Consider the following 25,483-nt stretch of genomic DNA (forward strand, 5'->3'; position numbering starts at 1 on the left):
ATTCGAGCTAATCCTGCATAGAATCATAGAACAGTTTGGGTTAGAAAACACCTTATAGATCATCTAGGTCCAACCCCCCTGCCATGGGCAGGGACACCTTCCACTGGATCAGGCTGCCCAAGGCCCATCCAGCCTGGCCTTGAACCCCTCCAGGGATGGGGCAGCCACAACCTCCCTGGGCAACCTGTTCCAAGGCCTCACCACTCTCATAGTGAAGAAATTCCTCCTTAAGTATAGTCTAAATCTGCCCCTCTCCAGTTTATACCCATTGCCCTTTGTCCTATCACTGCAAGCCTTTGAGAACAGTCCTTCCCCATCCCTCTTGTAGACCCTTTCAGATACTAGAGGGCTGGGCTCCCTCGCTCTGCGAAGCGCCCCTTCGCCTCGATCTAGTGCCCGGCTGCAGCCGAACCGCGTCGACATTTTAGATGTAAAATCACAACATCTATACATAATATTCCAATATATAATAAGTTGGCAACTTAGAACAAATCAGTTCTTCCTTCAATGTCTTTTCGTGTAAATTACCCCAAAGCAGCTCCTTTTGCTGCCAAAACCACAAGGCGAGCCGGGGGGCGGAAGGAGGGAGGCGGCCCGGACCCCGCGGCGGCCTAGGGGCGCCTGCGTGACGTCACGCGCACCATGGCGGCGGCGGCCGCGCTGTGGCTGTGTCTGTCGCTGCTGCGGGCGCCGGGCGCGCTCGGGGCCGCGCTGCGGTATCGCCCGGACTGGGCCAGCCTGGACGCGCGGCCGCTGCCCGCCTGGTTCGACCGCGCCAAGGTGGGGGTGTTCGTGCACTGGGGGGTGTTCGCCGTGCCCGCCTGGGGCTCCGAGTGGTTCTGGTGGCACTGGCGGGGCGAGCGCCGCCCCGAGTACGAGCGCTTCGTGCGGAGCCGCTTCCCGCCCGGCACTGACTACGCCGACTTCGCCCCGCGCTTCACCGGCCGCGACTTCGAGCCCCGGCAGTGGGCGCGGCTCTTCCAGCGCGCGGGGGCCAGGTCCGGGCGGGGGGAGCCACCTCTGCGGGTCCCCGAGGGGATGGGCGTCCCTGAGGGGGCGGGGGAGCCGTTTCTGAGCGTCCCTGAAGGGATAGGAAGGCCGGAGAGGATGTGGGGTTGTGCCTGGGGTGCCGGTGAGGACGCGGGGGCCCCTGGAGGGGTGGAGGAGACAGGTCTGGGGACCCCTGAAGGACTGGGGGTCCCCCAGCAGCACTAGAGATCCCCGAGGGGTCGTGCCTGGTGCGCTGCGGAGGTGGCAGCTCTTGCTGCTTCCCGAGTCTCGATTGCCCATTCTATTCCAGTATTAAAATCCATTGCAAACTTATGTTGGTTTTGGTAGTTGCTTCTAAATTTAGAAAGAGGGCTCCCTGTGTTTTCGGTTTGCCAGTGAGGCTGGGGAATATCTCAAGTATCCTTTCTCACCCTGATGGAATGCTTTTCATTCCCTCAGGTATGTGGTACTGACCGCAAAGCATCATGAAGGCTTCACCAGCTGGGGGTCGCCTGTGTCCTGGAACTGGAATTCTCTGGATACGGGACCCCACCGAGATGTTGTAGGAGAGCTGGGAGAAGCCCTCAGGGAGAGGTATGGCACTGACAGACTGTGCTGTTCCTTCCATCTTTGTGCATTGAATCCTTCTGGCTGTTCTTGACAAACAGCAGAAAGCGAGGAGTTTAATATGAAAGAAAGTAGTGCTTGGAAAACCATGAAATCATCTGTGAGATAATAATGCCAGTAATCTGATCTGCCATGGATTCTTAATCTCTGCTGCCAGCCTAACTCTTCCCTCTGTTTTCTGTGTTTCAGCAACATACGTTATGGCCTGTACCACTCTCTGCTAGAGTGGTTTAATCCACTCTACCTAGCTGACAAAGAAGGTGGTTTCAAGACACAGAACTTCGTTTTAAAGAAGACAATGCCAGAACTTTATGATCTTGTCTCAAAGTAAGAACTGCAACCAGCTGGGAATGGAGAGCATTTCCTGTTTTCAGTACTGTAGAGAAAGATGCGACGCAGACGCAGAGAAGAGACATGACAAATGTTAATTTTTGCTAAGGCAAAAACTTAGCGGTAATGATTTGGGGTGGTTAGAAAAGGCATTCACATTTGCCCTGTGGACAGTCTAGTTTGTAGAATAAGACAGAGTAAGGTTTTTTTATGCAAGAGCAATTCTTCCCTTTAATACTACCTTTGTGCAGGGCAGCTTTCAAAGTGGAGCAAGCCACTTAATATGTAGTAATTTCACTGTGGATTTACATCCTTGCCTTGCTTCCCCTTGTTGACAAATACAGGAGGTTTGGGCACACGCTGCTCAGAATGGAGCCTCACTCCAAGCTTTGTTTGAAGCAGAAGGTGATAGGGGTAAACCTCCTGGTAATGGCAGGCAATAGGAAGAGGAAGTGAAGCTACACTCCAGATGCAAGAAACGCATCCTTTGTGTTAGGAGAAAATAAGCCATTTTGAAATAACATTCATCTCTCTGTTAGGTATAAACCAGATTTGATTTGGTCGGATGGAGACTGGGAAGCTCCAGAGTCGTACTGGAATTCTACCTCTTTCCTTGCCTGGCTTTATAACGATAGTCCCGTCAAGGTATCTCTTTCAGCTGTCCCTCTTCTGGCCTCTGGCATTTTATGGGTATGGAATGTCTGGCACCAGTGAGATACGAGTATGATCAAGTCAGAAACCTGCTTGACAGATGCCAGATATGCTTTATTCTTTCACAAAAAATAAGAAGCCAACACTGCTCCTATGGGAAGACTGTGCCCTCCTTCACAGCACACATGTGGGAGGCTCATAGGCCAGGAACCTTGTGTGAATAGAGAGAGGTTCTCCCAGAGGGGGATTCAGCTTTCTCTGGAGAATCCTTTGTCTTTTTCCATTGATTAAAGAGGGAGGTTTAGGTCCTTACATCCCAACTTTGATGCCGTTGCTAACTTAGGAGGGCCAAAGGCAAGCTGAAAAGTCCAAGACAAAATATTCTTCCTGCTGAGTTTTGTTTGTTCTTTCAGGACACTGTTGTTGTTAATGACCGCTGGTGTAACAACTGCTCTTGCCGTCATGGGGGATACTACAATTGTGCTGACAAGTACAAGCCAGGGACCCTGCCAACTCACAAGTGGGAGATGTGCTCCTCCATTGACAAGCTTTCCTGGGGCTATCGAAGCAATATGAACATAGCTGAGTTAATGGATGAAGCAGATATCATTGAGGTAAGAAACCTGAAATCAAAACAACAAGCGAGGGGGAATTACTGAGAATTGGAGTTTTCCTTCATCCTTTTCTTGCAGAAGGAGTTGTCAGGTGTTTCATGCAACCAGGCTGGAGTTAAAGGACCAGTTGAGGACAAAGCTCTCCTCAGATTTCTTTGCTGTGTGAAGTGACAGCAATTGAGTTTGTTGCCTTGGTTTATCTGTCACAGGAACTAGTGCAGACTGTGAGTTTTGGAGGCAACTACCTTCTCAATGTGGGGCCTACAAAAGAAGGGGTCATTGTTCCCATCTTCCAAGAAAGACTTATGGCACTTGGGAGGTGGCTGGAGACTAATGGGGAGGCAATTTATGAATCGAAGCCATGGAGACTACAGATGGAGAACAGTACAGTCACAGTCTGGTAAGGACTCTGTTGCTGGTACCATCTTGTCTGGGACTGCCAGAGCTGACATATCTTCTTATTCATTCTTACATTTGGTACACTCTGAAGTGTACCAAATCTGTCAGGTGCAGATGGCATTCAGGTAATATCCTACAACTGCAGTGCTCAGTTACTGCCCTGGGGTTTTATCTAAGAAATGTCTTGCTGGAAATAAGGGAATAAAAGCCAGGACTTCATCCATCTTGCTTGATTTGGGAAAAAACCCCTCTTCCACGAGAAAAATTTCCATGCTGCTGCTGTTGGGACCATATAAGAAGTGATCCTGGCTGGTTTGAATTGCACATAATTCATCTAAACACATTCTGTTTGTAAATGTAATGATATTTGATTTTAAGCTGTTACATAATAGTACTAATGGCTGTTACCCAAACATAAGATTTACACTGACTGAGAAGGACGTTATGAGTCAAGAGTCATAAATGCTACAGAATGGAGTTGGATTTTGCCCGGTTGTGCCAAGTGTGTGCAGGAGGTGCAGGGCAATGGTCAGGATAAGACAGCGTGTCTGCTCTGTTGACCACAAGTGGAAGCAAGGACAGATCAGCAAATGACATTTGCTTTTAGGAAGCACGCACAAACTTTGTGTGCGTTTCATCAGCCAGTGCTGATGAGCTAAATGGTGAGTCCAAAGTGACAGATTTTGGAATGAGGGGAAAGTAGGTGACCCCTGTGTGGTGACCATAGGTGAGCTTCTGTTCTCATGCTGTCTGGAAAGGTCAAGCTCATGTCTGGTTCTCTGTCTTATGGTACTTTTTGCCTTGCTGAACTCTTTTTCTCTTAGGTACACTTCTAAAGGACCAGTGGTCTATGCCATCTTTCTGAGCTGGCCTCAAGACAGTGTTTTGGAGCTCACTTCACCTGCTCCATCCCCAGCTACACAAGTAAGGAACTCGATAAAAAAGACAATGCACTCTGAGAGCCCATCTTGGGCTCGTGTGCACTGGGAAGGTGCAACCTGACTTCATTTGGAAACTGGGGAGAGTATGGAAGTTGTCAGCCCATACTTGTTCTGGGGTGCTCTGCCCACCCCGCTATGGAGCCTTGCAGCATTCCAGGTTATTCTCCAGGCTTTAGCTCACTCTTCAACATAGAGGGTGGGATAGGACTTGTCAGGACAGGTTCATGGGCTGCCACAGAACAGAGATGCTGCTTCCCAGAGTCTTTTGGTCCTTTTGACACAGAGAGGTGAAGTAAATAACAAGCCTCACACATAGAATGGATGGTTGGCATTACATCTCAAATTCAAATCACCTTCACTGACCTGAACACAATTGTAAGTGACGCACATGCTGGAGTGCCCTTTGCTCTCGACAAACAGAGTGAAAAAACCCAAATAAATAGCTACAGTCAGAAGTTTGGCCCCAAAATGTCCCATGAGTTACCTTCTGTGTAGTGTGAGTGATGGGTGGAAATGTACAGGACTGTTGTGGATGTGTGGGAATGCTGTACGGACACTGCAGACGGGTTTTGAGTGTGCAGGGGGATTCAAATGGGAAGTATCCATGTTGGCTACAACTGAGCCTTTCTCCACCTCTTCTGCAGGTGACGATGCTGGGTTTTACGGGTCCTCTGAAGTGGGAATACTCCCTGGGTAAAGGACTGCTTATAACTCTGCCCTACATGCTTCCCACTCCTCTGCCTCCCCAGTCTGGCTGGACTGTCAAGCTGGAGGGGGTGAAGTGACAGCTGCAGGGTGAAAGCAGCTGTCTGCCCTGTCTTTCTTTTAAATTGAGCCTAAGAGGGTTCTTCATTTATTGCTGAATAAACTGTTTTTCTCTAAGATAATTTATGTTTTACACCCTTTTGTCTGAGTGATCTGTGTGTCAGTGGGCTTTGTTTGGCAGCAAAGCACTGACCTCAGCGGGGGGAAGCTCGGATGTCCTGTGCCGTATTCTGTGGGGATGCTACACCCATGAGTCAAATATCTACGCTTGGAACAAGGTGTTTTGGTGTTAAGCTGAGGTTCTTGGCAGATGTTAGCACTTCACTGCTGTGGAGATGGTGTTGTTGGACAGGCTCAGAGCTGGAGACTGAACAGTCAGTGTGGGGCTGCGAAGGGGACCTGCACTGGGGGTATCAGGCCTAGATATTGGCATGTGAAGCTCCAGGAGGACGCATGTGCCGTGGGGGAGATGCACGTGTGAACAGGTACAGGATTTTGGCTGCTAGAGCAGCTCACAGGGTGTGGAGCATCAAGAGCCATGACTGTGTTCCTATGTGTGTGTGGCCAGTGCTGGTGAGCCGGTCTATGCCTGGCAGCGGAGTCCACACTTCCCTGGCTTAATTACGTTTTGAAACTTGTTTTGATAACCAATGTGATGGTCTCATATGCGGAATCATGAAGCCTGCCTTGTGATAGGCATGTTCTAGTGAAGAGCAGCCACAGCGCCATTGCCAATTCCTGCATATGATGTACTAGCATAAAAATAGGTTCTCTGTAATGCTGTATTACTTTGGTATTGGTTGATGTAATTATGATCACATACTTCCACCACAAATAGATCAGTGGAAGCTTGTTATTTGAAGAGGTCTAGAAGAAATCATTAACAGAAAATCATAATCTCATACAAATCCATTAACAAACTTTATTTGTATTCTGTTGGAGACAGCTGCCAGCAGGAGAGGGTTTGGTTTGGGTGAGTTTAGTAGAGAAGCCACTGTTCTGAGCTGAACCTCTGACTTCTGTTGTTCCAGTGAAATGAAATTTCCTGCACTGTGGTTGAACTTCTCTAAAAAGGGTTGAACAATCCATACTCAAGTGATGAAACTCCTCACCATAGCGTGTATTTCTGTGGTACAGAAGGCCCCACAACATTAGTACAGGTTTTGTTTTGTTACTGTGTGATGTGGTGCAAGCTAAAGTTGTCAGAACCCTGAGCATTTGGCACCAGCAGAGGCCCAGGGCTGGGAGGCGTGCAGAGCTCGTGGCGTAGGAGCTGTTACTCATTTGACAAATAACGGTCTGTGCTGAAAACTGCGTGGGCTTCGCGGAACTGGCACTGCGCGCCAGAGTCCCGCTTGCTCGGAGCATCACCCGGCTCCAGCGATGATGCTGTCACAAACACAGAAGGGGGAAAGGGACAGCGGAGCGATGGCCTTTTCGCCGCCCGTCCCCATCACGCCGGCAGCCTCTGGCGTGGCGAGGGAGCCCGTCCAAAGCAAACACGCCGTGTTTGTTCAGCGCACGCCGGCCGAGGAGCCGCGGTATAAGTGCGCGGGGGGCAGAGCAGCCGCACAGTGCGTTGCTCGGGGAAAGATGCCACAGTGCGACACCGGCTCGCTGCCGCGGGACGGCCCGCGGGGACAGGTACGGGCGGGCTCCCCGGCGGCCGCCTCCCATGGTCACGTGGGGCGGTCACGTGAGAGCGGGCGGCGGCAATGGCGGCGCGGCGGCTGCTCCCGCGCTGGCCCGGGGCGCTGCGGGCGGTGAGCGGGGTGGGGGCCGCGGCGGGGAGCGGGGCCGCCGCAGCTCTTCTCACGCTCTCCCTCTGTCCCCAGGTCAGCGCCGCGGCCGGAACCTTCCCGAGGCGTGTGAAGGTGGTGGAGGTGGGCCCGCGCGATGGGCTCCAGAACGAGAAGGTACGGGCGCCTCCCTGCCGGGCTTCTCCAGCCGAACACCCGTGATGATGAGGGGCGTTTGCAGCCTGGCAGAGGGTTCTTGTAACTTAACAGTCATCGCTTTTCCTTCCTTCTTTCTCTTAGAACATCGTACCGACACCGGTGAAAATCGATTTAATCAATATGCTGTCAGAGACGGGGCTGCAGGTTATAGAGGCCACCAGCTTTGTTTCCCCCAAATGGGTTCCTCAGGTCAGCATTCAAATGGGATTTGCAGTTGTTGTGTTATAAAAATGCCTAGTAGTACTTCAATAGAAGATTGTACTTGCTTAAAAATCCTTGTTACTGTGGCTTGTAACGGGGCAAGAAGCAGCAAAGCCGAATATGGGAGTGTGCAATATCCCAAGGCTTCAGTCTGGACCCTGCAAAAGAGTAGACATATGGCTCGCACACAGACAGGCAACTGTGCACACGCTGGCTGGGCTGGGTAACTGAACTGTGAACCTTCGCGGGGGACAGTGCTGTTTGCTCTTTAGAGGCCTGTTTCTCTTATTCCTGACTATTTCTGTTACTGTTATAAAAAGAAATTTAAAAAATCCTGTTACAATTTGCACAAGTGGGTGTTCTCACCCCTGGAACCCTTTCTGTGTTGCCTTCCCAGATGGCTGACCACACTGAAGTCATGCAAGGGATTAATAAATTGCCTGGCATCAGTTACCCTGTGCTGACCCCTAACCTGAAAGGATTTCAGGCAGCGGTAAGACATGGCAGTGTCTGAATGTTCTCAGTGCCTGTATGGGGTTGCGGTCCAAGGAACATTTTGCTATGTTTAAGGATGGGAAGTGTGTCTTTCCTCCTGGCAGGCAGCAGTCTCATCTCAGAGTCCCTTTACAAGGGATCATTTTGCTGGGGAAATAGGAACCTGTTGTTCATAATAGGAAATACCTTGGTATGTTTTCTACTATGACAGAAAAATGGTCTATTTTAACAGAGGGCGATGCTTTCTGTCTCATCCATGTGTCCCACTGCTCTCCTGACCACACCTGGCAGATGTGGCTTTACCGCCCCATTGTAACTGTAGGCTTCCTTTAAAGACAAACGTCGATGTGTTGTTATATTTTTGCTGTGGGGTGAACTAAGAATTGGGTTATTTGGGAAGGAATTGGGAAAAAATGTTTGGTTTTTATAAACCAAGAGAGCTGTAGTCATGATTGTGCTTGTTGTTTCAGCTCACTCTAATTTCTGTTGCAGGTGGCAGCAGGGGCCAAGGAGGTGTCAATCTTCGGAGCAGCGTCTGAGGTCTTCACCAAGAAGAACATCAACTGTTCCATCGCGGAGAGTTTGGAGAGGTTTCATGAAGTGATGACTGCAGCAAGAGCGGCCAGTATTCCTGTTCGGGGGTAAGGAGCTCCTGCAGTGAACTTCGAGCAGGTCATGTGGAGAGGTGCGACTGCTCGCGTTTGTCTCTGCCTGCGAGTGGGATTTGTTCTGAACTTTACCTTCTTTTGGAGGTGTTTTTGCCCAGATGGGTGTGAGCAGATGTGAGCTGAGTGCGTTAATTTGGCAGCACCACCACACTGATGCTGTTGCAGCTGCTGGCTTGGCACAAAGCCTGTGCCAGTTGTGACTGTTTGCAGTCTTCCATATGGGTTCACCCTTTCTGTAATTCTGTCTTCACCTTTACCGCATACTGTCTAAAACGGCAGTAACTTCTTGGCAGGCATTCCACATGGAAGTGTGTAGATCCACAAACCTAACAGTCCTCTGTACTCTGTCTTGGCAAACTTTTCATGTCCGTGAAGAAGTAATTGTTGAATAGGATCATAGAATGGTTTGGGTTAGAAGGGACCTTAAAGATCATCTGCCTCCATTATGGGGTTAATAGTGTAAGCTTTGTCCACTGGTCTGATTTTTAGAATATGAAGTTAATTCTTTCATTGTGTAGAGCATGCAAGGTGCAGCACAAGTCCTGACTAATTAGGGTGGTATAATCTCAAGTCCTCTAGCTGAAAGTGCATATTTTTTTTAACCATAGGTACGTTTCCTGTGTCCTGGGATGTCCCTATGAAGGGAAGATTTCTGCAGCTAAAGTTGCAGAGGTGAGTTCATCATAAATACAACCAGAATTTCGAAGTGGTTTTGGGCTCCCTTGAATGAATATGGGCTGGGCATTGAGGGCTGGAGGCTATGTCAAACCATTGACCCAAAGTCTGGGGGAGGTTTCACCTGTGTGAAACGGGTGAGGGAATTCAGGGAAGAGTCTGGTGTCCCCAGGGCTGTTGTGATCCAGGGAGGCACACTCTGGTTCCTCTGTACGGTGGCTCTCCACCCCTGGGGAGAGCAGTGACAGAGCTGCAATCAGCAGCTTGGCTTTTGGACAGGTCTCCAAGAAGATGTACGCGATGGGATGCTATGAGATTTCCCTGGGGGACACTGTTGGCGTTGGGACCCCAGGGAGCATGAAGGAGATGCTGGCAGCAGTCATGAAAGAGGTGCCGGTCGGGGCTCTTGCTGTACACTGCCACGACACATACGGGCAAGCCCTTGCTAACATCTTGGTAGCACTTCAGGTAAGACTCCTGCTTTGAAGTCCAGCATCTTTCCTTGAGTTTCTCCTGTGCTTGTGAACTGTGGATTTGAGAAGCACGACCACTGTGTGTCCTTTAAGAGATGCTTACTGATAGTGGTTCTGTTTGCAGATGGGCGTGAGTGTGGTTGATGCATCTGTTGCTGGTCTTGGAGGGTGCCCCTATGCCAAAGGAGCTTCAGGGAACGTTGCTACAGAGGACTTGGTGTACATGCTGAACGGCATGGGCATCCACACGGTAAGCATGGGCAGCCTTTGCTTGCAGCAGCGGAGCCTCTTGCATGATGGCTCTGTGAGGGCTTCAGTGCGGGGTTCAAAACAGTCCTGGGAGCCTGAGCGTAGCAAAATCACTCTAGCTCTGCTGCAGGATCAGCCTGACTGGGCCTGAGGGCCATGTATTGCTACCTCCACCTGCCAGAGCATTTCCTTCTCTCCCTTTTTCAGCACTCTGCAATTTAACCCTCATGCTCAGAAATCACATAGAGAGCAGCAGGCACTTGGGGCCTTTTTACAGTGCTCTACAGCCACCCTCACCCCTGCTGGTCTCTCCCAGCAAAGCTGGTTGTTACTGGCATAACCATGACCAAGACATGTCCTGTCTTTTGTCCCCTGCAGGGTGTGGATCTGCAGAAGCTGATGGACACAGGCACATTCATTTGTAATGCTCTCAACAGACGAACCAATTCCAAAGTGTCCCAGGCATCTTGCAGACTGTGATACTGAACAGAGTTTCTCCTTTGATAAAGTCAAAAGCAAGGATGTGGTGCTGGCCAGGTTTCCCCTCTGGTCTGCTGACTCTGAACCTCGGTGGTCCTCCTCAGGGCTTAGGAGGAAACATGTAATCCATCAGAATCTGTGAACAAAACAAGAATGCTGTGTCCAGCCATGGAGACGAGGATAGCCATTGCCTTAGGGAAGGAGGGGGACGTGGATGGGCTGAGGCAAAGTAGTGACAGCACCCCTGGCCTCCCTGCAGAGCTACAGCTTCAGGCACTAGCTCGGACAGTGCCCGGTAGCTTCTGCCTCAGCGTGTGTTGCTGTAGACAGCCAGCAAAGAAATAAACCACAACTTTCCCATTCGGAGCCCGTCTCCAGGTCAGGCTCGACCCTTCTTCCCTTCTCTTACCTTGCTATGGGTGTTGAGGTGGAGATTGAAAGGCTCCACTTCATCCCGGTGTTGGGGCAGCCTTGGCCCTTCTGTCTTGGCGATTACGGGTTGTAAGAAAGGGCTGTATCTGTTGTAAGGTACTTTTAAAGATTGGGAGTAATAAACACGTTATTTAATTCTAAACTATCAGTTTGAGTCCCTTAAAGCGCCTTGGTGGCTGGTTTGGGTCCAAGCGCCTCTTCTACCTGCATCCAGCATGGAAACCCTGTGTGGCCGCGGCCCCCCTGACCCGAGCTGTCCAGGACCTACGCGTGCTCCTCCCTCGGACGGGTCCCGGGCAGCCGCCGCGCTCCCGCCGCTCCCTGATCCGCTGCGGTGATTCCGCAGCCCGGGACGCCGAGCGGGGTCGGGATCGGGCCCGGGGGTCGGGCCCGGGGCTCGGTGCGCGCCGCCGCCGCCAGGGGGCGCTGGGGCCGCCACCGCCCACCGCTGTCTGCCGAGGTCCCGCCCAGTGGGCGCGGCCGCCCCACCCCCCCGCGCGTGCGCGCCTCGATGCGTTTTGTCCTCGCCACCGCCCCGTAGTGAGAGTAGCGCGTTCCCACGGGAGAGCGGCGGGCGGGGAGCCGGGAGGGAGCCGGTCCTTCCCCTTCGCCCTCGTAGGGATGGCGGAGCTGGAGAAAACACGGGGAACGGCGGAAAAAGGGCAGAACTGGCGCCCCTGAGGAGACCGGCGGAGCCCCCGCCCCTGTGCCGAGGGAGGAGTCGGCCTGAGGCGTTTGTGCTGTGGGGTGCGGGCGCCGGCAGGGTCTCGCCTGGATTTAACAGGCAGGAGGAGGGTTTTTCCCTGGGGCGCAGGTGTCGGTGACGCCTCCGCGTGCGGGAGGCCCCGCCCAGCCGGATGTCCTGGCGCAGGGAGCGCCCGCAGGGAGCGCTGACGTGACAGCGCCGAGACCCGCCTGCCCCTTCCCGCTGCCGTGGCTGTCCCGGGCTGCTCCCGACACGTCTGCACTCAGCGCCTTTGCTCCCCCAGGGAACCATGGCAGAGAAGATCCTGGTGACCGGCGGCGCTGGCTACATAGGCAGTCACTGTGTGCTGGAGCTGGTGGAGGCTGGCTACGTCCCTGTGGTCATAGACAACTTTCACAATGCCATCCGAGGTACGGAAAGCCTCCATCCCTTCCCGTGCAAAGGGCTTGCCCGCTCAGCCTGTGCCAGGACCTCCAGCTATCCCACAACCTGCTTCGCTCCCTTCCATCCCCACAGGGGCAGACGCGCTTCCCGAGAGCCTCCGGCGTGTGCAGCAGATTGTGGGCCAGCCCATCCTCTTCCAAGAGCTGGATATCACTGATGAGACAGCGCTGCAGGAGCTCTTCAGTAAGGTGAGAGCCCAAGGTGGCCTGCTGAGCTCCAAGGGGTTTGTGCTGGGGGTGGGAGCCAGGTGGGAGAGGTGGACTGGGCAGGAGCTGAGCCCCCAGAACAGTGCTGAGGGAATGCTCTGCCAGCAGATATTCCTCTGGGCTGGTGAGACCACACAGGCTGGCTGAGTGGAACTCCTGAGGAGACTCTGACTGGTTTCTGTCTGAAGCTTCTGTCTCTTAATGCTAAGTTTGCTCTCCTTCTGCAGCACCGTTTCTTGGCTGTGATGCACTTTGCGGGGCTGAAGGCTGTGGGGGAGTCTGTGCAGAAGCCCCTGGAATACTACAGGGTGAACCTCACTGGCACCATTCGGCTGCTGGAGGTGAGCAGAGCTGGGAGGCAGCGTGCAGTGCTCGGGGCCCTTCCGGCTGATGGCCACTCCCTGTGCCCAGGCTCGGTCCCAGGGGCACGGTGGTACCTGCATGACAGGAGCTGGAGGACGCGGAGCTCACTGGCTTAATGGCTGCTGTTCCCTACTCCCCAGACCATGAAAGCCCATGGCGTGAGGAACATAGTGTTCAGCAGCTCTGCCACTGTCTACGGCAACCCCAAGTACCTGCCCCTGGATGAGAAGCACCCCGTTGGGGGCTGCACCAACCCTTATGGCAAATCCAAGTACTTCATCGAGGAGATGATTCAAGATCTCTGCAGAGCAGAGAGGGTGAGGAGCTGCCCAAAGCCCCATGGGGCTGGGAACTGAGGTCTTTTTCCAGTGGAATGTGCTGGGGTGACCAGGCAGTGCTGCACAGCACTACACCCTCCCCAGGCACCCATGATGTTTTTCTCCAGGACTGGAACGCTGTTCTCCTGCGTTACTTCAACCCCATCGGTGCCCACGAGTCAGGCATGATTGGAGAAGATCCGCAGGGGATCCCAAACAATCTCATGCCCTATGTGGCGCAGGTACTGCCCTGCTGCAGCTGGTCAGCAGCCCCGGGCTCACAGTGCCTGTGTGGGGCACAGGCTGACAGGGCGCTCTGGGTTTGTCCCTCTGTGCAGGTGGCAGTGGGGCGCCAGGAATTCCTCAGTGTGTTCGGGAATGACTACAAGACGGATGATGGAACAGGTGCGTTGCAGAACGAGCAGAGCAGAAACACCCCATCCCCTGGAGCAGCTGTCGCAGCTCCCCAGCCTGGCTGTGCCCTGAGGAGGAGAGCTTTACACTCACCATCTCTATCCCCATAGGCGTCAGGGATTACATCCACATCGTGGATTTGGCCAAGGGCCACATTGCTGCTTTGAAGAAGCTGAAGGAGAACTGTGGCTGCAAGGTACCAAAGGGGCCGTTGTCCAGTGTGTGGGGCCAGGGGAGCCAAAGGGGGAGCCTGGCCTTTCTGCTCTTGCAAAAGAAGCTGACCCACATCCCTTTTCCTCCTCCCAGATCTACAACCTGGGCACAGGCACTGGCTACTCCGTCCTGCAGATGATCCGGGCCATGGAGAGAGCCTCAGGGAGGGAGGTGAGGTCTGACTTACAGCCTACAGGGCCAGTTGCTCCCACAGGCCCCTGCTCGCCACCCCAAGCCCTCGTTGCCATAGCAGCTGCTGCCACTGCTCCTTCAGCTCCCAGGTCTCGGATGAGTCCCCATACAATGAGGGCCAGGAGCCCCCAGACCCCACGGTGCTGCTTTCCCTGCAGATCAAGTACAAGATCACGGGCCGGCGGGAGGGAGATGTGGCCTCATGCTACGCTGACCCAGCACTGGCTGAGCGTGAGCTGGGCTGGAAAGCTGCCTTTGGCCTGGACAAGATGTGTAAGAGTGTCCCCCTCCCCAGCATCCTGTGAGCCGCAGGCTGCCCCTCTCCTGTCCTGCCCCTCACCACTGCTCTCTCCCTGTTGCAGGTGAGGACCTGTGGCGGTGGCAGCTGCAGAATCCCACGGGCTTCAGCAAGAACTGAGCCATGGCCTAAAGGCTCACCTGGCTGCTGTGTGCTGCTCCAGGCCAGCCTCCCTTGCGGCCCCAGTGAGGCTATCATCGTACTGGGTGCCACTCCCGTTGCACCTCCTGCCTCTTGCGTGGGGCAGGATGGCAGGCACATCCCCAGCCTCTCCACTCCTCATCCCCCCAGGTTGTTTGCATCTCATAGAGCAGAAACAAGGCAAAGCAGAGTCAGGGCCCAGCTTTGGCAGTGAGGGCACGAAGTCCCCTTGTGGGAATGTACCAGGGTGGTGGCAGCCCCAGCAGGGAGAAGGCTGGGCCCTGGAGCCACTGCTGGGAAGCCACTGCCCTGTGCCCTGGGAAGTGGCCACATTAAGTCCTGTTGGGCACAAACTGCAGCGAACCCTCCCTGTTCCCTGCTGCAGCTGGCCCCAGCCCACCTGGCTCTAGGAGCAGGAGGTGCCTGGTCTCAGGGTTAGCCAGGGCACACGCTGCCTCCTGCCTAGGGAGCGCTGTTGAGCACCTAGCTCATGGCCTCGGGCCCCAGGAACCCCTAGGATACCCATTCCCACAGGGACCAGCCACGTCCCAAGGCCACCATGGCTCATTTCTCCGGCCCAGCGGCACTGGGAGAAGGCCCTGATGGCGGCCAGGGCCTGCTCCTCTCCCCCCTACCCCCATTCTGGTTTTGGTGTCCAAGCCTCATCTCCCCCTTGCTCTTCCAGGCTGGAGCAGTCGCTGTTGCCATTAGAGCTGACGGTGCCGGGTTTTGCTCCCGTGTTGCCTGTAGCAGCTGCTTCTGTAATCACATTGCCAAAGGCTGCCCAGGAGAAGGCTCTGCTCAGCTGTCAAATACTGGTCCTATTTATTACTGGCAGCTCTAACAGGTTCGGTAGACAGTGATGATGCAGTCAGCCTGGTGTGCTGTCAGTGGGATTAATAACTTATGCTACTAAATTATGAATTGAGCCTTTGATTTGTTCTTAAATAAACTTTCTTACTTTCTCAGTGGCAGCTCTGTTCTGCTTCTGTGCAACCAGTGCCGCCGTCCCCGGGGCCTGGCTCTAATCCACTTCCCCTGAACCTCCGTTACAGAGGTGCTGACGGCGCTTCCTGCCCAGCCACAAGTGATACCAGTTCAGCTCTGGGAGAGGTTTACCATTTATTTAACCTTGTATCTGACTCTGTGGATCACACACACAAAACCCCCAAACATTTACAAGGAAGACAAAAGAGATAGAGAAGAAATAATAAAAGCTCTTTGAGGAATGGAGAGAAGCCATTCTCCCTCCCGGGTCCTCAGCACAGCCTCAGCCAGGCATGTGCTGCTCAGGTGGGAAGTTAGCAGGAATGCTCTGCAAAGGGGCCAGCGCAGCCTCCCATGCCATCCCCAAAGATGGCCACGAGTCCCCGCTGGCCCCTGCCATGCACACAGTTCCAGTTCACAGTCAAATAGGTCGGTCTGTCTGTCTGCCAACCCTTGGTGACCTGCAGGGAGCTGTGTTCCCATCCCAGACGGCCCCTCTCGCCTCCCCACCCGCCCAATGCATGGAGGGGAAGACACAGCAGCTTTCAAACAGAAAACGTAGAAGGAACAGCAGGACTGAACCCCTAAAGCAGTGGAAGAGCCAGGCTCCCCCCACCACCAGCAGCAAGTTTGCTGGTTTGAGACTTCCAAAAATGGGGAAAAAAAAAATCCAAACCCCAACCCAAGAAACCAACCAAGAATGGGTCTGACAGATCTGACTCTCCAGAGAGCAGGTTATTGCTTTGCACATCCCAGGTGCGAAGGGCAGGGTGGGAGAAGAGCCCTGCAGCACCAAGCACCACCCCCACGCCGGAGCAGCCCTTGCCCTTGGGAAGTACTGGCCCCAGTGCAGCAGGGCCAGCCACGGGCAAGGGCTTTGTGGGGCGAGGGGTGCTCAGGGCATGGACCCACGTGCAGCCAGAGAACGTGACAGGGAGCAACGATCCTCAACGGGGGCGGGTTTGGTGGTGGTTTTCCTTAAAAGACACATGCAGCTCTGGCCTAGAAGGCCCAGCAGAGCAGTGGGCTCAGCCCGTGGAGGAGGCAAGGAGACAGGCAGCAGCGCTGCTCAACAGCGAGGGGGAAGGGGCGGCCAGCAGCTCACCCATGGAGGAGATTCGGGGCCGTGCCCCACAGCCACCACCCAGGAGGACAACCCGCGGCTGCAGCCTCCAGCCCGCCAGATGAGGGAGCCCAGGGGAAACAGGCGATTGTACATGGAGAGACCGACAGAACCCAGACTCGGCCCTGGGGAGCATGGAGACCACGGCACTGCCTCACAGGATGGGGCATAGCAGCACCTGGGTGTTCCACGCTGGTGAGATGATGGCCGGGAGCAAACTTGCTTCCTTGAGCTATGCCAGGAGACTCTCCTCTCCCTCCTTGGGCCAGCCAGAGTCCAAAGGGAATGAGAAGTAGCAGCAAGAGAGACGTTAAGGACCAGGCCAGCACTGGGCAGGTTCCCTGGCAAAGCTGCTTGGACGCTGGCTTTAAATGGCAGCGCTTTGGGACTCAGGGCACAGAGTCGGGCTGAGGGAGGGGGAGATGCCTCTGGGACCCCTGCCAGGCTAAGGAGGAGATTGTAAAAGCAACAGGAGAAGGAGGAGGAAAGAGGTGATTATCTTGAGGGCAGAGCTGCCACAAGCCAAGGGCTGAGGCTGCTGGAGCTGGGTGTGAACCAGCAGGGGAGTGTGCGTGTGCGACAGAACCGGCGCCCCATGCGAGATGGTGCCGGAGTTGCGTGGATGCCTTTCTGCCAGCCCTGGGAGACAGGGTGACCTTTCGTGGTACCCGCCCAGAGCAGAGCTGCTCCCTGGGCCTTGAGTTGCTCGCAGGAGAGTCCCGGGTTCCTGAGCTCTGATGAAAACCCAACTCAGGTGACTCTGTGAGTCACCTGAGCAGAGGCCAGGTCAAAGGCAGAGGAGAAGCAGAGCGTGCTTGGGGCCAGTGAGGATGCCCCTGCCCTGCCCTGTGCCCACACCGCTCCTCCGGCCGCACGGGGACACATCCCACCCCTAATACTGTTATAGAAAACACCAGTCCCAACAACAACCCCATGCCGTGCCAGACCCACAAACTGTGGTGCCCGAACGGGGAGTCAAGGGGATGGTGATCCCCACGGAAACTTGCTTGGAGCAAGAGGAGAGAAAAGGCCACTCTAAGACTTGCCTTAGACAGCTCCGATCTCAGCTTCAAGAGCAGCAGGGAGAGATGGGGCACCCCCTGATGAAGAGGACACGGTATGAGGAGATGGGGAGAGGCAGGGGCCAGAGGTGCGGCAGGAGGTGCGGTGGGTGCCATGGCTTCTGTTTGTAGCGGACGGGTCACGGGGGTAAGATCAGCAACTGCGACCTTGGTGTCCTTCCCCGCAACAGTCTCGATTGGCTCCACTTAGATCCGGGGCAGCAGCTTCTCAATGAACTCCTTCACCGCCATCATCTCCTGTGGAGAGTACAGAGCCCATCATGCCAAGTCTCCTCAAGGGCAGTGCCCCGCCCTGAGGCTGCGCAGCCTTCCCTGAGCGAATTGGGGAATAAACACATCCCGTATTTTCTGGACTTGGCCATTTCCATGCCCTGCCTGACCCACTGTGCCGGGGTCAGTTCTAAAAGCGAGAGCAACCCCTGGCAGACCCATTCCCTCTCTACACCCCCACACTGACCTGAGGACATGAACTGTGCATCACACCGGGGTAGGTTTTGAACTGGACCTTGGCGGGGGTGACGACAGATTTCAGCTTCTCAGCAGTGAGGGCCCCAAAGCGGACGGGGATCATGGGGTCCATCTCCCCGTGGCACTGCAGGATGGCAATATCCTTGTTCACGCCATTATTTGCTGCCTGCAGTGAGGAAGGAAGCACTCAGGAGAGGGGACCCCCTGTGGGAAACAGGGCAGGTGCTTTCTCTGCATCCCCATGCACATTCCTGGGCAATTCCCCTCTTCACGCGGGCGGTGGGAGAGCTGCTCACACAGCACCTGCCACCAAATGCTGCCTCCCACACAGCCCTGGGGCAGCAGACACTCGGACAGAGTGGAGGCAGAGCCCTGGGGTCTCCTGTGCCCTCAATCTGCCCCAGGAGCAGGGGTGTAGGTTTAAGCCCTCACCACAGGCCCCTTGTGCCTCCAGCCAGCCCGAGGCTCACACTGCAGCAAATTCTGGAAGGGAAAATCCACCCCCACAGACACGCGTGGTGGCAACAGCACAGGTACCTGCGGGAAAGCCTTGTGCAGCGGGAGCCAGCAGCTGAGTGCCACGATGCCAGCCAGCTGGTGCTGGCAGGTGAGAGCCGTGTACAGTGACAAGGCACCGCCCTGCAGCAGAGAAGGAAGGTCCTTGAGGACCACAGAGCATCCATGGCCCCAGGACACCCACCACCCACCCACCTCCCTGCCATGGGTGCTTGCTTTGAGGGGTGTCTTTGGAGAGGAAAAAGGGAACCCAACCCTCAGCTGGCTCTGCCACAGCTCAGCTCACCTGCGAGAAGCCACCAAGGATGATGCGGTTGGGTGGGATCCCATTCTTCATCTCATGCTCAATAATTGCTTTAACTGGAAAATGACAGAGAAACGTGTTAGTGAGAGGCGGGGGGGGCTGAAGGGCAGGACCTGAGCCCTGAGGGTGCACGCACGACACTCAGCGTGTCAGGGAGAAAAAGAAGCCAAAGTTCCCAGGACCAAACGCATTTGGCTTCACCCAGGAAGAAGATGGGCTGATATCACAGGACAGCAGAAAGGAAGGAGAGGTGGAAAGAAAGCATCTGCTCCTGCCCGAGCGAGGGAGACGCATCCAGGAGCTCAGCACTCCCCCCTCTCCAAAGCTTCTTACTGTTTTCTGCGGCTTTCTTGATCCCAGCTTCATCTTCAGGTGCATCAGGAGTCAAGCCCATCAGATCAAACCTGGGAGAAGCACAAGGTCAGCCCCAAACCTCTCCCAGCACCTGGGGAAGTGGGAGCCGGGGTTGCTCTGCACTTTCCCCAGCTCCTGCAAGGCACTGGATTCTGGCTCTTCAGTGCCGCCCACCCCTCTCAGTCCCCAAAGCCCCCACCACCCACACCTGCTGCCCAAAGCACTGACCAGGAGGGCATAACCATCTTCATGTTGAGGGTCACTGGAATCCGGGGCCTGTGGAGAAAAGTTTGAGTGGTTTGGTTCAAGTGCAAGAGAAGAAAACCTGAGCCAAGGGGAACAGGGTGCCCGTCCCTCCTGCCTGCAGCCACAGGACACCAATCCCAAGGGATAGCAGCGGGCCAGTGCCACCAGGCCCAGCCTGGGGGCTGCAAGGTGACCCCAGGGATCACCCTGAGTCCTGAGGTGATCTCAGCTGAGTTGGCAGCTCCAGGGCGTTGCCAAGCAGCCTGCCTAGGGAGGAGAGCACCTGCATCCCTGTGTTTACTGCTGCCAAGCCAGGAGATGCTGACAGAGCTGCTGGGATGGGACACGTGGAAGCCAAGGCCCTTCTGCCAGGGATGCTGCTGCAGCAGAGCTAAACCAGCCCGGTGAGTGTCCCCCTGAACAGGCTGCTATCGACACTGGGGACACATGGGTGAGCATTTTCCATTCCTCCTGCCTGATTAGTGGGACGGGAAAGGAGCTCTGGTGCCTTTGACTTTCACTGCAGCCATCAGGGAAGAGACGGAGAAGAGGAGGAGGGAGAAAACAGACTCAAAGCAGCAGCTCCCGTGCTCATCAGCTTTGTGGGGAACCAAGCTGCCTGCAGGCAGAAACAGGGCTGGGGCCCTGCACAAACGGCCATAGCAGGGCAGTCAGCACAGAACACAGCCCCACAGGTAGGTCAGGGCACCCAACAGCCTTGGCAGTGGACACCAGCATCACAGCCTGCCCTGGGTCCTTGCTGACGCCAGGACAGCACTTACGCATGAGGGCAAATGTACTTCACGTAGGGCAGGCGGATGGAGGAGAGCGCGTCAGCCCAGCTGTGCCTGCAAAGAGAGGAGGGAGGTCAAGGCCTGCCCAAGCACCCTGGAGCATGCTGGCAAAGGCAAGGGATTTCCCCCATGGAAATTTCCCCCGGTAGGTTTTTTCCAAGGCTGCTGGCCCACTGCCCCTGCTCCAACGTTATTTTACCAGGCCCTGCCCACCCCGGCAGCCTCAATCCACAAGGGAGAATCTCTTGTGCAGGCAGAAGCCTTCTGTTACCGCTGTGTCTCTTGCTGTTCTCTAAGGTGGCCTTGCACATTACAGACTCGCAGTCCTGTAGACAGAACCCAGCTCCCATAGACTGGAAAAACTGCAGTGCTTATCTGCTTGCCTAACAAAAGCAGAAACCCAAGCCCACGGGAGCCAGGGGGCTGCATGGCTGCTGGGATCATAAATATTCAAGTGCCAACAGTGACTGGCTGGCAATTCCTTGTGAGGGCGGTGCAGGCTCGGACATCGGAGCGAGTTCAAAGCCCCAGACAAATACTGGAGCCGCCCCTGGGGAGAGCAGCACTGGTGCCTGCGGGAATCGGATGGGCCCACATTCAGCACAGCATGCATCAGAGCCAGCTCCAGGAATACTCACCCTGTGTCTCCCAGTCCATGTAAAAAAATGACCTGTTAAATTAAGCAGAAAACCAAAAGAATTAGCTGTTGTGAGAGCCAGGGGCCTGGGAGAGAGCAGGGCTGGGCTCGTGGGGACGCAGTAAAAGGCCACTTAGTCACTAACTAGAGAAGACTCAAAGAGGCAGAAATTATCTGATGCCAATGACACATCCCTGCAGCTCTGCATGTGACGGATGGGTGGAACAGGCACATCATCATCATCGTCACTGCATCACAGGGCCTGCTATCGCAGCCAGACTCACAAGTGCTGCCAGCCCCTTGGCTGCCCAGCATAGCACAGGGCAGGAAGCGACAGATCGACATGGCACCATGCTGAGCAGAGGCCAAGCTGGCCAAGAACTCACAACACCCACTCCCCTACAGGCTTTCATCTAAGGCCAAGCAGCCCCTATGCGATGCTGAGCAGAGGGAGAGCAGCCTGAGGGGCCCCAGGGAAGGACAGAGGATTTATTTTGGGGGATTTGCTTTAAAAACCTAACCAGCCAAATCGGATCCAACTCCCACTGACTTCCCTGCAGGTCAGGCCCCACTGCAAGGCTCTGTCCATGCTTCCACGTTGGACCAAGCGCCACAAACAAACAGCCCAGCCCAAAGCACAGCTACTTTTCCCCAGCAAGAAAAGACCCTGCTGGACCCGCAATCCCTTGATGCATCCAGATGGACATCTGAGGAGCTGAGGGATCACAAGGTCTGCTTGTGGCTCCTCTGAACCCCACAGAAGCAGCTCCTTATCTGCAAGACTGCTAAAAGGAAAGAGGTGGGTGAGGCAGGAAGGACTGAGCCTTACCGCGGCAGTCTCCCGCTCTGCCCCTGAGACTGTCACTGCGTCAGCAAGGAGGGGGACAGACATGTTGTTACCACACATACACTGAGAGGGACTCGGACACTGCACCTGCAGGACAGAGGGACAAAGATAAGGCAGGGAAATACTCCCTTTGTCTCACCTGGCAACACTTTGCTCCAGAGGGACGAGCTCTCTGGGGGAAAATTAAAGAGTATGTGAAGGCTTTGATGTTTAAGCCCTTGGGACAGCCCTGCTCCGTCCTTGGTCTGGGAGCACTGGAGAGTCAGGAAGCAAGCAACAAACACTTCCCACACCACAGCACCACATGCGTGCGAGAGGAGATGCATGTGTGGGGTGTTGGAAGTGTTAAAATTAGCTCTTTCTGTTACACCTCAAAGCCAAAGTTATTTCTGTGACTGACACGACGTGGGCAGAGCATGGCCGGGCAGCATCAGCATCCCTTCCCGGCCGCCAGCAGAGCCACAGAGGAGCCTGACCCACATCTGCTCAGACGGGGAAGCAGGAAACACCGGCACGTGGCAGCACAGGCTTCACAGCATTAATAAAACATCCAGCCCTCTTTCACAGGACCGTTTAGGGATAAACCAGAGCATTCGGCTGCTGTCCGGAGACCCAGCCCGGTGACACCCCCACACAGCGATCGCATCCTTGTCGCTCTGTGCCAGCAGCTGCCGTCCCAGCGCCGCGGCCTCCTGCACCTCCTGGGCCCCGGCAGGGTTTGCTCCTGGCCCGCCACCGGCAGCTCGAGGCCGGTTTCCAGGTGTTCCAGGCCAGGTCGGATGGGCCTCGGGCAGCCTGATCCAGCGGGAGGTGTCCCATGGCAGGGCGTGGAAATCGATGGGCTTTGAGGTTCCTTACAACCCAAACTATTCCGATTCCACAATTCCAGCGCTGCCGCCAGCCCGGGGACCGCGCTCCGCTCCTGCCAGCTCCGTCCCGGTAGGTCCCGACGGCCCGGGGCCCCCAAGCACCCAGCCTCCCCGCTCCGATCAACGCGGAGACCGCGGGAGCCCGGAGACCCCCGGAGACCCCGCCCCGGCGCCGACCCCCAGTGGTTCCCCCACCTCCCTTCCTCCCTCCGCCCTCCCGGCGGCCCCCCCTCCCCCGCCCCGGTGGTTCCGCCCGGTGCCGCTCCCCCGTCCGTCCCGCCCCGGTTCCCGTCCCCCCTCTCCCACCTCTGCCCCGGTGGTTCCGCCCGGTGCGGCTCCCCCACTCCGGTCCTCGTCCCCCCCCCGCCCCGGTGGTTCCTCCCGCCCCCACCTCTCCGCGGTCCCGGCGCGCGCTCCACCCGGCTCCCCCGGCGCTCCCCGACCGGAAGTCCCGTCCGAGCAGCGAGCGCACCGGAAGTGACGCAGGGCCGGGGGCGCAGCCCCGCCCGACACTGACAGTGGAGCCGCGGCCGCGCGCGCTTTTATTGCGGGAAAAGGAGCGGCCGCGGGCACCGCGCGGGGCACAACCGGGGCTGGTCCCGCCGCCGCTGCGGCCCGGCCGCTCCGTCAGGAGATGAAGGGGGTCTGCGGTGCGATCGGCTCCGAGCGGTGATCCGCGGGGTTCGGCGACGCCTCGTAGCTGCAGATGGTGACTTCGTGGCGATGGGCCTGCACGGGGACCGCGTGTCAGCGCCGAGCCCCAGCCCCTCCCGGAACAGACACCCCCTCCCTCCGCTCCCTCGCCACGAGCTAAAGCCCGTTAAGCACAGTCTCGTTCATCTCCCTCTCACCTACCTCCGTCCACTCTCCTTTCAGACCTATATAAAAAATCTTCGTTGTCTCTGCTCCAAAGTTCCTCGGGAAGTGGATGGAGAGGTGGTGAACACTGGAGAAACGGGCAATTCTGAAAGAAAACACGCTCTGAAACCAGAGTTGCGTGTACCAGCTGCCCCTCTGCTGCTCTGCCACCTCTTTGGCACGGTTCCAGAGCCCCTCCCTGTATGTAGCTCTTGCCCCAGTCTTTGGAAGCAAATGATGAGGGTGTGGGAGGAACAGCTTCCCTCACCCTTGCAGTCAGTGGGCCAGCAACAACCTGTCACCTGGGACGCGACACCGAGGTGATCCTGCACCCCAAAAAGCCCTGGGACACAGGCACTCCCTGGCTCCATGGAGGACATCTTCAGAGCAGAGGTCACACCTGAAAAGCCAGGGAGGCAAATTCTCCTCTGGGCAGCTTGGGGATGCAATGGAAGGGACTGCCCTCTGCTAACACTTCCCTAAAATTGGGCAGCACACCAGCAGGCTGGACGGATTGCGGTGCCTGCGCATGGGGGGAGCAGCCCTTATGCTCTCAGGCACATGGAGCCTCTCATACTTGGTGGGGTACTCCAGCTCGCCTGTCAGATCCCGGTTCAGGCTGAATGTCTGTTCTGCTTCCCTGGCTGTGTCATCGAAGGACATGTGAGGGATGTTCTTGAACCTGTGAAGATAGTGAGCAAACCCAGGAAGTTATTAACATGCAGCTCAGCTAATTAGCTTCCTCCCATTCGTCAGCACTACCCAGATTCTTCTCCATGTTTAAAGCCTGGAGCTGCTTTGTTGTCTAGGGGAGAAAACGCCAACACCACCACAAAGCATCATCCAGTTCCAGAATACTCAACATGCTGATGTGATAACAAGGAAGAGCAGGAAACAGAGATGGAGATCTTGGCATGCTGCGGTCCATAACAAAACCCAAACCCTAGCACACTGGAGACCACAGGAAACACGGGCTTGATGAAGATGCATTTCTTCCCTCACAGCAAGAACTGCAGAGTGCTTGGTACGCTCTCATTTAATACACAAAACAAGGCAGCTTTGGGAGAGATCTCTCCTTTCAGGAGCCAGAGCAAGACACATGGCTCTGCATGGCCAGACCACTGCCAGGAGTCTGACGAACCTCACTCGGCTGCCAGACACCCCATCAATCGTGCCCTTCCCTCCTGCCCAGGCCTCAGATTCCCTCAGAGCACAACCCTCTCGCCTGCCAAGCCTCACGCAACCCGCTGAGCCGGCAGCTAGTGCCGGTTCTGCAACCAAACGTCCACTGCTCACTAAAGCCAGAGCCTTGTTTCTCCAGGGAAAGGCAGCAAGCAGCCATGCTGCTCCCCAGATCAGCCTGGGTTTCCATCTCCTCCTGAGGCCTTGGAATGACAGAGGTGTAACTGCTCCCTCCCATGCCGCGTAGCCCTGTTCCTGACCAGCAGCTCCCTTTGCGCTCCAGTGAATTCAGGCTCATTTCACTCACAGCCTCATCTCCGCTGGGTGCGTTCCATCATCTTCTCCCATCACCATCACCCCTTTTAACTTCACGTTGCCCGTAAACCTGCCGAGAGATGCAGGAGCGCCGTTTCCACTCTGTTCTCCCCAGACCAGCGCCGGTCATGGGTGCGCAGGGACGGGGCTTCTGCCCTGGACACAGCGGCAGGGAGCAGTCCCGGGAGCGTGGGGGGAACTCACGGGACGTTGAACAGCAGCTCCTCGTCGTCATCGCTTTCCACGAACTGCGGGGAGAGGAGACAGAGCGGGTCAGCCCGGGCCAGCGGGGCGGGGACCTCAGCGGGGCTCTGGGGCAGGGGGGGCTCCGGGGCGAGGTGCTCTGGGGTAGGGGGGCTCCAGGACGGGGTGGTCCCGCACGGCCGCGCTCGCCCCCGCGCCGCCCGGTGTCTGCCCCGGCCCCACCTGGGCGCGGTCGCCGCGTTGCTCCCAGGCGCGGAAGACGAGGGCGCCGCTGCCCTCCCGGCGCTCGTTGAGGCACTGCAGCCGCTGCCGGTCGATGCGCAGGTAGAGGCCCCAGGCCGCGCCGCGCTCCCCGCCGGCCGCCGCCGCCTCCCGGCAGCAGCAGCAGCGACCGGGACCGTGCGCCATGGCCGCGGCGCTGGCCCCGCCCCCCACACCGCGACCCCGCCCCCACC

At 56.2% G+C, this 25,483-nt stretch overlaps 5 protein-coding genes across 9 annotated transcripts; 3 read left to right on the forward strand and 2 right to left on the reverse strand.

The window, feature by feature from the left end:
• The first annotated feature begins 642 nt into the window (after positions 1 to 642).
• FUCA1 (alpha-L-fucosidase 1) lies at positions 643 to 5,439 on the forward strand. The gene is made up of 8 exons (XM_069875573.1): positions 643 to 998; positions 1,450 to 1,584; positions 1,807 to 1,944; positions 2,487 to 2,592; positions 3,012 to 3,212; positions 3,422 to 3,612; positions 4,436 to 4,535; positions 5,197 to 5,439. Exons 1-8 carry the CDS (start codon positions 643 to 645, stop codon positions 5,335 to 5,337), a joined length of 1,368 nt encoding a protein of 455 aa, XP_069731674.1. The 3' UTR covers positions 5,338 to 5,439.
• Positions 5,440 to 6,642: 1,203 nt separating this feature from the next.
• On the forward strand, positions 6,643 to 11,090 carry HMGCL (3-hydroxy-3-methylglutaryl-CoA lyase). Of its 5 annotated transcripts, none has more exons than XM_069875173.1 (9): positions 6,731 to 6,961; positions 7,153 to 7,233; positions 7,357 to 7,464; positions 7,874 to 7,969; positions 8,464 to 8,612; positions 9,248 to 9,311; positions 9,594 to 9,782; positions 9,912 to 10,037; positions 10,415 to 11,090. In XM_069875173.1, exons 1-9 carry the CDS (start codon positions 6,746 to 6,748, stop codon positions 10,514 to 10,516), a joined length of 1,131 nt encoding a protein of 376 aa, XP_069731274.1. In that variant the 5' UTR covers positions 6,731 to 6,745; the 3' UTR covers positions 10,517 to 11,090. The 5 variants fall into 5 exon arrangements, with proteins under 5 accessions (XP_069731277.1, XP_069731274.1, XP_069731275.1 ...); XM_069875174.1 differs by lacking the exon at positions 6,731 to 6,961 and adding an exon at positions 7,029 to 7,080; XM_069875177.1 differs by lacking the exon at positions 6,731 to 6,961 and having other exon boundaries at positions 7,108 to 7,233.
• A 462-nt stretch (positions 11,091 to 11,552) lies between these two features.
• On the forward strand, positions 11,553 to 14,357 carry GALE (UDP-galactose-4-epimerase). Its single transcript, XM_069875567.1, has 10 exons — positions 11,553 to 12,064; positions 12,171 to 12,286; positions 12,532 to 12,645; positions 12,808 to 12,984; positions 13,113 to 13,226; positions 13,323 to 13,389; positions 13,509 to 13,594; positions 13,705 to 13,782; positions 13,962 to 14,076; positions 14,166 to 14,357. Exons 1-10 carry the CDS (start codon positions 11,944 to 11,946, stop codon positions 14,219 to 14,221), a joined length of 1,044 nt encoding a protein of 347 aa, XP_069731668.1. The 5' UTR covers positions 11,553 to 11,943; the 3' UTR covers positions 14,222 to 14,357.
• Positions 14,358 to 15,345: 988 nt separating this feature from the next.
• LYPLA2 (lysophospholipase 2) lies at positions 15,346 to 22,961 on the reverse strand. The gene is made up of 10 exons (XM_069875568.1): positions 22,861 to 22,961; positions 21,583 to 21,687; positions 20,755 to 20,786; positions 20,105 to 20,170; positions 19,305 to 19,352; positions 19,056 to 19,126; positions 18,705 to 18,778; positions 18,440 to 18,541; positions 17,892 to 18,068; positions 15,346 to 17,671 (listed from the first exon to the last, which is right to left on the reverse strand). Exons 2-10 carry the CDS (start codon positions 21,658 to 21,660, stop codon positions 17,621 to 17,623), a joined length of 699 nt encoding a protein of 232 aa, XP_069731669.1. The 5' UTR covers positions 21,661 to 21,687; positions 22,861 to 22,961; the 3' UTR covers positions 15,346 to 17,620.
• A 21-nt stretch (positions 22,962 to 22,982) lies between these two features.
• Positions 22,983 to 25,457, reverse strand: PITHD1 (PITH domain containing 1). Its single transcript, XM_069875569.1, has 6 exons — positions 25,251 to 25,457; positions 25,029 to 25,072; positions 24,817 to 24,894; positions 23,905 to 24,009; positions 23,325 to 23,433; positions 22,983 to 23,198 (listed from the first exon to the last, which is right to left on the reverse strand). Exons 1-6 carry the CDS (start codon positions 25,434 to 25,436, stop codon positions 23,097 to 23,099), a joined length of 624 nt encoding a protein of 207 aa, XP_069731670.1. The 5' UTR covers positions 25,437 to 25,457; the 3' UTR covers positions 22,983 to 23,096.
• Between the last annotated feature and the right edge of the window lie 26 nt (positions 25,458 to 25,483).

Source organism: Phaenicophaeus curvirostris, chromosome 23 (assembly GCF_032191515.1).
Source record: "Phaenicophaeus curvirostris isolate KB17595 chromosome 23, BPBGC_Pcur_1.0, whole genome shotgun sequence".
In the NCBI taxonomy this organism is placed as follows: Eukaryota; Metazoa; Chordata; class Aves; order Cuculiformes; family Cuculidae; genus Phaenicophaeus; species Phaenicophaeus curvirostris.

Bases quoted from the DNA above. Each gene is read 5' to 3' on its own strand.
- PITHD1 (XM_069875569.1), bottom strand. From the start codon at position 25,436: ATGGCGCACGGTCCCGGTCGCTGCTGCTGCTGCCGGGAGGCGGCGGCG. The intron at 25,073-25,250 runs GTGGGGCCGGGG...CTCTCCCCGCAG, and splicing joins AACGCGGCGACCGCGCCCAG to TTCGTGGAAAGCGATGACGA. The intron at 24,895-25,028 runs GTGAGTTCCCCC...ATCTCTCGGCAG, and splicing joins GAGCTGCTGTTCAACGTCCC to GTTTACGGGCAACGTGAAGT.
- FUCA1 (XM_069875573.1), top strand. From the start codon at position 643: ATGGCGGCGGCGGCCGCGCTGTGGCTGTGTCTGTCGCTGCTGCGGGCG. The intron at 999-1,449 runs GTCCGGGCGGGG...TCATTCCCTCAG, and splicing joins TTCCAGCGCGCGGGGGCCAG to GTATGTGGTACTGACCGCAA. The intron at 2,593-3,011 runs GTATCTCTTTCA...TTGTTCTTTCAG, and splicing joins ATAACGATAGTCCCGTCAAG to GACACTGTTGTTGTTAATGA.
- LYPLA2 (XM_069875568.1), bottom strand. From the start codon at position 21,660: ATGTGTGGTAACAACATGTCTGTCCCCCTCCTTGCTGACGCAGTGACA. The intron at 18,069-18,439 runs GTACCTGTGCTG...TCCTCACTGCAG, and splicing joins TGCACAAGGCTTTCCCGCAG to GCAGCAAATAATGGCGTGAA. The intron at 17,672-17,891 runs GTCAGTGTGGGG...TACTCTCCACAG, and splicing joins TGCACAGTTCATGTCCTCAG to GAGATGATGGCGGTGAAGGA.
- GALE (XM_069875567.1), top strand. From the start codon at position 11,944: ATGGCAGAGAAGATCCTGGTGACCGGCGGCGCTGGCTACATAGGCAGT. The intron at 12,065-12,170 runs GTACGGAAAGCC...CCATCCCCACAG, and splicing joins CTTTCACAATGCCATCCGAG to GGGCAGACGCGCTTCCCGAG. The intron at 12,646-12,807 runs GTGAGCAGAGCT...CCTACTCCCCAG, and splicing joins GCACCATTCGGCTGCTGGAG to ACCATGAAAGCCCATGGCGT.
- HMGCL (XM_069875173.1), top strand. From the start codon at position 6,746: ATGGCCTTTTCGCCGCCCGTCCCCATCACGCCGGCAGCCTCTGGCGTG. The intron at 7,970-8,463 runs GTAAGACATGGC...TTTCTGTTGCAG, and splicing joins TGAAAGGATTTCAGGCAGCG to GTGGCAGCAGGGGCCAAGGA. The intron at 8,613-9,247 runs GTAAGGAGCTCC...TTTTAACCATAG, and splicing joins GCCAGTATTCCTGTTCGGGG to GTACGTTTCCTGTGTCCTGG.